The sequence below is a fragment of the Triplophysa rosa genome, linkage group LG2, assembly GCF_024868665.1.
Source record: "Triplophysa rosa linkage group LG2, Trosa_1v2, whole genome shotgun sequence".
NCBI classification, from domain to species: domain Eukaryota; kingdom Metazoa; phylum Chordata; class Actinopteri; order Cypriniformes; family Nemacheilidae; genus Triplophysa; species Triplophysa rosa.
Window position 1 is genome coordinate 34,710,913 of NC_079891.1, and position 11,364 is coordinate 34,722,276.

Sequence of the window (11,364 nt, forward strand, 5' to 3'; positions counted from 1 at the left end):
AAAAAAAACAATTAATAATAATATTTTTACACTCTAATGTAAATTAGTGCTTCTTTTAATTCCCTCCTTTCTTTTTCATATCCTTTACATTCTATTAACACATGTTCTACAGATTCTTGTTGACTACACTTTTGACATATTCCATTTGGGTGTTTATTTATTAAAGAAAGTGTGTTATTGAGTCCTGTGTGTCCTATTCTCAGACGCGAGAGCACTACTTCTTCCCTTCGATTTTTCCCCATGAAATTTCCAATAGCAATATACTTAATATATATAAATGTCTTCCTGTACTGTTTGTATCCCAATAATTCTGCCATATTTTTTTAGAATATTCTTTTATAATTGTTTTTGGCTCACCTTTACTTAATAAAACTTTCATTTCTATTATTTGTGACTTATTGGATTCTTTGGCTATTTGATCTACTACTTCATTATTCTTCACCCTACATGTGCAGGAACATAATATATTAACTAGACGCCTCATTGTCCGCTGGATCGTACGTCAACACAGCCGCCATATTGGTGAGGGCAAAAGCCAACTAAAAAGACATACGAGTGAATGGTGGAGCTGCAGTTATCTGGATAAAAACACAACAACGTTTTCATTTCTCAACTAATTTCAATACTTTTCTATTAACGTGGAGTACAGAAACGTTTTGGCTCCAGTTAAAGATGGTTAGACTTGAAAATGTATTTATTGTCATACGGAGCTGTTAAAACTCAGGCTTGTCAAGCAATCGTTTAGGCTTAATAATTGTGTAAACATCACTAATGTGAAATAATTTAAAGTAGATTAAATGCACATGATCAGAACATAGCTCATTCACTTTAAAATCATGGGAAAAATCAAAACAATTTGTCTTTACTATATGACTATATAATGTATTGCTATTTCATACTTACAATGCACGGCAGTGTTATTTGTTTTACTATATCACATACATCATGTTTTACTGCTGTAACGGGTTAACCGGATAAATAAAAGAACATCTTTTATCTTTTTATCGTCTAAAATTAGCTACTACAGAAAAAGCAAATTCCACAGTGAAAAACATTCGTTTTTATATAACACGTAAATTAAACCATATTACCTTGGGTGTTTTGTTCGATGATTCAAATAAATCTTAGAAACAATCTCTAGGCTACATGTCTGTTTTATTCTCGACTACTGCAACGTGGTTATTTATTCTGTTGCTGGTCTTGTCTACAACATATCAATGAACATGGTGCCATCTAGTGGATTCTCACGAATAACAGGCACAAATAATAGATTTCACGTTTCCTTATGACAACCATTAATTTTAACGTAGGTTATAATCGAGACATGAAGCAACTACCCAGCAAACACAGAACGTTCCCCTAACGTTAGTTTTTGGTTCCCTTTTGGTTCTTTTTTTTGGGAACCAAAAAATAACGTTCTAAGAACGTTCTTTTCAGGTTTTATTTTTTGCAACCAGAAAATAACTTTCCCAGAATGTTGCAAACTGGTTTTTGAAAAATAACCAGAAAATAACGTTCCCTGATGGTTATTTTTTGGTAATTTTTTGCAACCAGAAAATAACGTTCTCTGATGGTTATTTATTGGTTATTTTTTTGCAACCAGAAAATAACCAGAAAACAACGTTCCCTGATGGTTCTTTTTTGGTTCTTTTTTAATGGTAAAAATAGTCAAAACTGGTAAACGTCAGTGACATGTGCAATACAGAAATTATAAGATCACATTAACACATGTTGTACTGACCAAATGAAATTAATAAATGTGCCTTTTAATGGCTGAAAATAATAAATTAGTTAAGCTTAATGAAAATGCAATCATATACAGTATATCCATGTGTATATCTTTAGTGTGGTTGTCTGTTACTGTGAGTGTGTGCCCTCGAGCACGTGCATTCTCCGCTCTGCCGCGCACTCCCGTCATTTAAAAATTAACGGTCATTTTGTTTTACCTCACCCACTAACACATTAGTTTAGCGGTTTATTAATTTTAATTTTTTATTTTAAACCGTACAGATTTGAGAGTAAACTTATTTTTTCGTGATTTTCGATTGATTTGACACATCTAAATCAACAGACCGTGATGAAAGGACTGAAACTCAGGGCTTTTGATTGTGTTATCTAAAGACGGAGCCGCGCTATACTTCTGTGGTGAGACAAGAATATTGTTAGCCTGAAGATAATTAAATGTTTATTCTTCTGTCAATAAAAATCTGCTTTAAATATTGTGTTGAAGTCATTGGTTATTTTATTTCGATAACTATAATGTCTGATGTTGAGGTAGGCCTACACACAGTGTGGTTTTATTAGAAATGATATCCTGTGCTGTTTAAATCGAAAATTAGGCTACTTCAGTGATGAAAAAGGAATTATTAGGCTAAAAGAATAATCTAATGCATTGATTTCATCCTCCATATTGTGTTGGATGATGTATTTTACTTATTTTAATTAGATTATTTTAATTAGATTAGACAAGCGATGGATAAAAACACAGCATGGATGCATTCATGACTGAGGTGTAGTGAGGCCAAACGGACCCGAGAAAAATATTTTAGGCTGACGTTCTGGGAAGGTTTGTTTTTGGTTATCTTTACGGAAATTAAACGTTAGTTTCATTGTTTCTATAACGTTAGGGGAGCGTTCCCCTAGTTTTTGGACCGTTCCCAGAACGTTATGGGAACCAGAAACTAACGTTCTATTTCCGTAAAGAAAACTTTCCTGGAGAACCAAAAACGAACCTTAGAAAATAACGTTCTGGGAACCAAAAACTAACGTTAGGGGAACGTTCTGGCAACCAAAAATTGTTAGCTGGGTCATGACGCTCGGTGACGTCACGAGCAGCAGGACGGAAGCGCGGGGCAGCTGATCTAGCGCTACAGTACAGTGGTTCAGCGTTATGAGCGCATCGGGATCAAAGCGCGGCGCGATCATCGCGCTGCTGGCCGCGGTGTGCGGCGTTTGCCAAGCGCTGTTTCCCCGGGAATCTCCCAGCAGAGAAGTGAAAGATGTGAGCGGGCTCTGGAGCTTCAGAGCGGATCTCTCTCCGGACCGCAACCGCGGCTTCGAGCACGAGTGGTTCAAGAGTCCACTGGCCGAGGTGACAGTCAACTTTCCCCGTCTGTACACACTGGACTTTTTACTTTTATAGGTTGTCATTATTATTGCTATTCTGATTGTAAAAGAAAAAATCTGGGAGCAACAAACAAGCATCTGTTTTTGGGGTAACATCTGCAGTGCATGGTCATCTTCAGCAGAATCAACAGATTAATAAACTTGAATATCGTAAAAAACATATACAAATTTTGTTCAGAGAAGTGTATGGAAACAAAAGACAGGGAGTGTTGTGGTGGATTTTGTGCAAAATGGATTAAAACGAGAACTTGCGTAATCCACAGTTGTGTAAATCCATGCGTGAAGAAACAACCAAGCTTGTGTTGGTTTATTTAGCTGATCTCTAAATGTTTTGGCCAAAACGAAAGGTTATCCGATAGCGTTGCATTATACATCTTCTTTTATATGAGTGAATGATTACATAAATCTTGTTAGTTTATATTCCTGACTGAGTTTGTGTGTTTGTTTACACTACAGACAGGTCCTGTGATTGACATGCCTGTACCCTCCAGCTACAATGACATCACACAAGATGCCAGAATCCGGGATTTTATTGGCTGGGTGTGGTACGAGAGGGAAGAGTGGGTGCCCGACCGCTGGATCCAGGATCAGGGGGCACGGATCGTGCTTCGAGTGGGAAGCGCACACTATTACGCTGTGCTTGTGCGTAAGACGCTGACCTCTGCTGTCTGCATATGTGTTTCGTGCAGGTTTAAACATAAAGCCAAATTTGACTCTTGAAGTTTCACAAATGAGTTTCATTATTTGATTTTTATAACTCGGGCCTGTTTTCATGCAGCGTTAAATGTTACGTGAAATATTCTTTTTTTTTTATTCATCTGTGATAGTCTTCATGAGACTCCTGACACTTTGATCTGTGATGTTTTCATCTGACAGTGGATAAACGGGGTCAAGATGACAGAACACGGGGGCGGTCACCTCCCCTTCGAGGCCGACATCAGCAGCGTTCTCCGGCAGTCTTCCTCGAACCCGATCCGGATCACCATCGCCGTGAACAACACTTTGACTCTACAGACTCTACCACCAGGAAGCATCCAGTACATGACCGACCGTACCAGGTGATGTAGGAAGATCGAACTTGTCTGATGTCACACATTTTTGCAGTGCCTTGAGACATTATCACAATTTCTGCAACATCTTTCTCTTACAGATATCCTGCTGGCTACTTTGTTCAAAACACTAATTTTGATTTCTTCAACTACGCTGGAATACACCGATCCGTCCTGCTTTACACCACACCGCAGGTTTATGTCGATGACATCACCGTGGAGACGTCATTCTCTGATAACGTCGGTAAGTGAATCTAAAACCAACGACTTTAAGTGAGAGATCATGTTCTGTCTAACCATCCAGTGTGTGTGTTGTAGGGCTGGTCAGTTATAATGTCTCGGTGCTGGGAAGTTTTAAGTCTGCTGTGAAAGTGACGCTGTCCGCCAAAGACGGACGATGTGTGGCAACAGCCAGCGGGAGCAGAGGAGTTCTCAAAGTCACGGATGTCAATCTCTGGTGGCCGTATCTGATGCACGAAAACCCCGCTTATCTGTATTCAATGGAGGTTAGAGAAAAGATTCAACCGTTGTGTAGAAGTTTATGATTGTCTTCATCTACACACGTGGTAGTTGATGGAGGATATATTGATCATTTATTGGATTTTTTTAAATCTAACATTTTTATTATAGAGTGCCTCAGAGAGGACGTATTTTTGTTTGCAAACCCTGGAAGCGAGTTATCATTTTAGGACTTCCGGTTCCATCGCCCCAAAGGCTATGGGTTTTTGGTAAATCGCCTGAAATAAGGTCACCTCGAAATATTTTCGAAATAATACACGTTTTAATCTATGCCATAAAACACACCAGTTATAACCCGCTTGTGATTGTTTAAACCTTTATTGTGTCTTTGAAACGGCGGTTGCTGAAAGTGACTACTTCCTTTGGCGGGGACGTTAGACGTCATCGTGCTTATAAATCTCACAAATAATGCGACATGGGCACAAATCTCTAAAATCATTGTTGGGGATTCATTCACGGAGTAATTACTTACCAGGAAACACATTTTTAATAAAGTTTGAGAAAGTTGTCGGAGGTTTGGTGGTGGTCACGTTGATATCGAGCGACCTTAAGTGTAGTCTGTTTATAGCCTTGTGTTAGCTTTTTACTTCTGCCGATTGTATTTAGGCTTTAAAAATAGCAAATGTTGTGTTTATCTGTAAACATGATCTTGATAGACAAAACGTGTAAACATCATGAACATTTATGCATTTGGCAGACGCTTTTATTCAAAGCGACTTACATTTCATTGTACTATAAATTGGTTTCTAAGTATGCGCAGTCGCCTAGGATCAAACCCATGACCTTGCCGTTGCAGCGCCATGCTTTGTTAATCACAGAGCCTATTATTTGCAATCTTCTAAAAGTCTGTGGGAAAAATGCATATAGGCTTTCAGTCGAGGGAACCAGCGCGGCGCCAACTTCCGGATTAGCCTACAAAAATACTTCATCTCTGAGGCACTCCATTAGGAGGATTGGGACAGAAATGTTTCATTTTATTCTGATTTAGGTTTCTTTCAAGAATAAAGACATTGGTTGTAAATCAGTTTAGACTATTTCAATATGTTTCGTAGAGTAGAGTAGAGACTTGACTAGACTAGAGATCTTAATTTGGTAAAATAAAGTACAACAAAATATGAAAAGATATACAATAAAGGAAAACCAGAAAGAGTAATATATGAATAAACCATACACAACAGCAAAAGTATGTTTGCTGTATAAAAAAGAAAACCTGTATGGAATAAAAATATTTAATAATAAAAAAAGTTTAACAATTAAAGATTTGAATTACTGCTAGTCGTTTTAAATAAAAGCATCTGCCATAGGTAGAAATGTACAAATTGTACATGAATAATAGGGATGTTACAATATCATCAATTTCATGGTAGCGCAATAGCAAAATTGTCTTAGTATTACTGTGATCACATGACTGTATGAAATGACCTTGGGCCTTTAACATAGAGAATGTTAAACAATATAATAGATTTTCACCTCTGTCAAGGTCAGCTGGTGCAGTTTTTCTCTTTTATAAGAGGGAGTTTTAAGTCACTTGACCTATCTCATACTGTACCTCATGCCTCAAAGCAACAGTTATGATTAGTGGATAAAGAAAAGAGGACAGGACATGACATGGTTCATTTGTACGTCATTGCAATGTTCAATAATTGTGTATTAAACACTAATGGCACTTTTTTCCAAGTATTCATTTGTCTTTTTAATTATCGTCAATCAGTCATCACACCGAGGCATTATCGTACCGGGAGATTTTTATATCGTTACATCCCAAATGAAAAAAAAAATAATAATAATACATGAACATTGAGAATTTGGTTCAAATCTCATCACAAGGGTGAGAAATAATCATTTTTAGTCTGTTTTTACGTGTCTGTCAGCCTGTGGCGTCATTTGTTTTTGTTTTCTGTAGGTTCAGGTTACAGCTGAGGACGGACGGACAGATTTTTACACTCTTTCAGTGGGGATTCGCACCGTAAAAGTCACCATCACACAGTTTCTTATCAACAACAAGCCGTTTTACTTTCACGGAGTCAATAAACACGAAGACGCAGATGTGAGTACCAGCAGAGGGCAGAATAAAGAAAGATTTCACACAAAACTGTTACACTTCTCTTAGCTTGAATCTTACAGGAACAGGTTAAAAATGTTCAAACTCAAATGATTCTCTATGCGACACAAGTTCATTATAAAAGTTAACCATGGTGTTGTTATTTATTAAGTCTGTCAAACAGCATAATTATTTTTGACCGATCGAGAAAGCGTGAGTGTTCATTTACATCAGTTTCCCTGAAGAATCTCTTCAGAAGAAAACGCCTGAACGTTGAAACTCAAATGTTGTCGAGATTTCGAGGAAAGGAAAGCTGTTGTTTGACTAATGCTGACGTGACAGATTCGGGGGAAAGGGTTTGACTGGCCTCTGCTGGTGAAGGACGTGAATCTGATGAAGTGGTTGGGAGCAAACTCGTTCCGCACCAGTCACTACCCATACGCTGAAGAGGTCCTGCAGATGGCCGACCGTCACGGCATCGTGGTTATCGATGAATGTCCTGGAGTCGGTATCAAAGACATGTGAGGCATTCGACACACACGCTGTCCGAACAAACACATCATCACCTTGATGTTTTTCACTTCTGGATTCATCTTTTTACCATGTTTACCGGTGTAAATATATGCCGCATTCATTTTCAAGATAATTTGATTACAACTTTGAATTATTTCAATGTGTGAAGCGAGAATGTTTTCATTTTGAAAGCCGAAGGCAGGTCAGATTGTCTCGAGACCGATTTGCAAATAATTCTTATGAAAGACGTGATTTGTTCAATCTAATCTGTGATGCTCCGTGTTTGTGGGTTTGTTTCTTCAGACGCAGTTTCGGGAACGTTTCTCTGGCTCATCACCTGACGGTCATGAAGGAGCTGGTCAGACGTGATAAGAATCATCCCTCTGTGGTCATGTGGTCTGTGGCCAATGAGCCGGCGGCTGAAATGCAACCCGCTGAATTTTATTTCAAGTGAGACACTGCACACGAATCGTCCGTTAAAGGAAAAGTCAATCCAAAAATAAATATGATGTCATCACACCCTCATGTCAATCAAAATCTGTGTACGATTCGTTCCTCAGCAGAACACAAAAGAAGATATTTTGAGAAATGTCTCAGTGGTCTTGTGCTGGGCAATGGGGTTCAGTGTTGCGTGGTTACCAACATTCTTCAAAATATCTTCTTTTGTGTTCCGCAGAAGCAAGAAAGTCATTTTAACCTCTGTGTTTTTCTGTAGGGAGCTTGTGTCTTACACTAAATCTTTGGACTCGACTCGACCCGTGACCTACATCACCGACAGCAACTACGCCAGAGATAGAGGGGTGAAGACGTTTACATCATTTTGTCCAACATTTCACAACCTTGTGCCGTTTGTCTGTTCACTTCAGCTGTTCAAACGTTATGTATCTTTATATATCTTACTAGCATGTTGAGCAAGTGAAGGTTTGATATTGAGCTCCCATGCAAATGCAGCACAGCTACATCGTATTTATCTAAAACACTGGGTTCTTTATACCGTACAATTGTTTTATACATAGAAGCTCTGTGGCTATTAGATCAATGAGAAACGAGTAAATGCCGTATTTTCTGTCGCAGGCCCCGTACGTGGACGTTATCTGTGTGAACAGCTACTTCTCGTGGTATCATGACCCCGGTCACACAGAGGTCATCAGCATCCAGCTTAACACTCAGTTTGATAACTGGTATGGAAAATACCAGAAACCCATAATACAGAGCGAGTACGGAGCAGACGCCGTGTCTGGCCTGCATAGCGTAAGTCTACATGTATTCTTTTGTACTGCAAGATACACTTTCATGACCAATTGTTGTTAGCAGCACAAAGGTCATGGGTTTGAGTCTCAGAAAGCACACATACAGATAAATAGATAGATCGATCTACTTTTGGATAAGAGTGCCTGGCAAATGAATAAATGTGAACGTGGCAATGTTGGTATTTGTTGTTGCGCAGGATCCGCCCATGATGTTTACAGAGGAATATCAGAAAACAGTCCTGCAGAACTACCATGACGTGTTCGACCAGAAGAGGAAAGAGTTTGTGATTGGAGAACTCATCTGGAACTTCGCTGACTTCATGACGGCTCAGAGTAAGAAATAAAACGATTTCCTTTTGTTCACAACCGGCTCTTCAGGACGCAGAATCTGCAGCATAGAGATGTTATTACTTTGAATTAGGGCTGTGAAGCCATTAAAATGTTTAATCTAATTAATTACATGATGTTGCGATTAATTAATCTAATTAATCGCGACTTAATCACACGTCACATTTGGGGCCAAAAGATCATTTAAAGCCGTAATAAGACGATACAGAAAGTATCTTCAGATGTTCAGAAGATAAAATGGCAATAATTTAGTTTTTTCAGAAGTTGAATTATTTTAATTAAAGACCAAAACAGTTTGGTTACTAACATTCTTAAGAAATATCTTCCTTTCCCCAAAGAAATTGTTATTCAAGTTAAATGTTAAGTAAATGTAAACAAGGGGCAAACTATCACCAATTTATTAGTATTGTTATTATTTAACTTTTTTATTTTAATACTGTTAAAATGTTTTGAAGATGTAAAAGCTGCCAGTAGGTGGCGATAAACGTCATGCATTCATTTGATTCATTGAATTCCTTCAGGAATGCAGTAAATTATGCTTTATAAATGAGCCACTGAATAATTGATTCACCCAATTGGGTTCGCTCAAGAATCAATTGATTCAATTCTTTCATTTAGAAAGGAAACCACCCTGTGTTCCTCAGTGAAACACTTCTCCTGAGGCTTTCTAGGTAATATTTTCGTAAAAAAAAAAGGAAAACAGACAATGTTGTTTATAAAATATATCTTTAAATTATTTTTTTATTTAATTAACTGTTATAGATCAAATAAAATAAACATGACATGCACTCATAGTTTTCTGGACAGAAATAGCACTGCTATGATATTGCGCCTGTGTGATTGCGTAATTAAATAAATATGAGACAAAAGCTCATTCAGGGTAATTTTTGCACAGATATCTTTAATTTTTGGTTCTTTCTGACAGTATTCTGTATGTTATATCATGCAGTAAGTTGTTGCCAGCATCATATTTGTCACCAGTCAACTGTATGAAATGTAAAATGACCTACTTTTTATCGCGTTAATGTTCCATAACTGTGTTAAATGCACAGTCCTACTTTGAATTAGCTTTTATTTGTATTTTTAGTTTTCACATGAATGTTTTTGCATTTTGTTGTGTTTTTGTATATATATTGCTATATAGGTTTAACTTGTTTTTATTTCCGTTTTAGTTTTGTTTTTTATTTATGTCCAGTTAATCATTTTTGTGCCTCAACTTAGTTTATTGCTAAGGCAACATTTCTCATTTTCATTTAGTTTAAGTTTTTTAAAATAATATCTAAGCCGATATTTAGTTTGATTTCAATGACAGTAATGCGTTATTAGTTTTTATTAATATTAACAATAATAACCTTGCTCCAGCGTAAACGTTCAGTGTTCCTGCACATGTCCTGCATTTGTTTTATATTCTGCACTGATTGTCTGCGTTTCTGTACTGTTAAGTGTACTACACTTGTTAGTAACGATGACTCCGGATGATCATTGTGTTTCTCTCCAGACATTATGCGGGTGGTTGGGAATAAGAAGGGAATCTTCACCCGTCAGCGGCAGCCCAAAGCCGCAGCTTTTCTCCTGAGAGAGCGTTACTGGAGGATCGCCAATGAGACGGGTGTGTTGCCCACCTGGACCAGATACCCCTGCCCGTGAGCTCTTCTCGTACCGTGAGAGATGAATGGTGAAATGACTGCATCTGAAGTGAGATGTGACTTATTTTACCTGCACATGTGAATCGTGTTATAAAGTATTAAAATGTTGTTTCGTATTTGTGCGATTGTATAATGAATCCATATGCTGTTTATCTCGTGTAAAGACACTCTGAAAGGCAGAAACACTATCAGAACAGGAACATCTTTCCATTAAGAGACTTTACCAGATTACCATTGCTTGTGTTTTACTTTTCCATTGGATTCAATTGTGCGAAACGTCGTGGTCACAAAAGAGAAAAACATCTGCTCAGTTTGAAGTACGACGCCTTTCATTTACACTGATTTAAATGAAATAATTGTAAAAACATTACTGTCATCTCTCTGGATGATTGACTTTCATGATATACATTTTCATGACAATGAAAGTTCTTTACACATACAGTAATGTTGAGATGAAATGTGTCCAAGAGGAGTTTTCTGTTATTCAGGCCTTGTCACACTGTTTATCTGTGACTTTTGATAAGAAGTGTTGTGGGTTGTTTGTCTGGCTGTGATCAATGCTTTGTCCATTAAGAGCGAGAGTGAAAAAAGAGAGAGAGGTCTTTGTTTTGTTATTTAAAGCAGATGAATCCTTAATATTTCAAACCTTCTCAGGAATGATGTCATGACTTCAACACACCAAAATAAATCACGTTCCACAAAAGCATAAGTGTTTTTGTCTGGTTTATCATCTTTGACTATGTTCACTTTAAGTGATGCGTAATTATGTGCTGTGTTCCTGAAGAGCAGAAATGGGTCAGAGACGTGACGTGTAGAGGAATGTTTTAATGAAAGAGCAGATCCACACAACAATGACACGCTTTCAAAGCCGA

At 37.7% G+C, this 11,364-nt stretch overlaps 1 protein-coding gene across 1 annotated transcript; it reads left to right on the forward strand.

The window, feature by feature from the left end:
- The first annotated feature begins 2,829 nt into the window (after positions 1-2,829).
- Positions 2,830-11,195, forward strand: gusb (glucuronidase, beta). Its single transcript, XM_057326872.1, has 12 exons — positions 2,830-3,091; positions 3,583-3,768; positions 4,003-4,184; positions 4,277-4,419; positions 4,494-4,681; positions 6,598-6,741; positions 7,078-7,256; positions 7,552-7,698; positions 7,964-8,048; positions 8,323-8,499; positions 8,696-8,831; positions 10,345-11,195. The coding sequence occupies exons 1-12, from the start codon at positions 2,891-2,893 to the stop codon at positions 10,491-10,493; spliced, it is 1,917 nt and encodes a 638-aa protein (XP_057182855.1). The 5' UTR covers positions 2,830-2,890; the 3' UTR covers positions 10,494-11,195.
- The last annotated feature ends 169 nt before the right edge of the window (positions 11,196-11,364 follow it).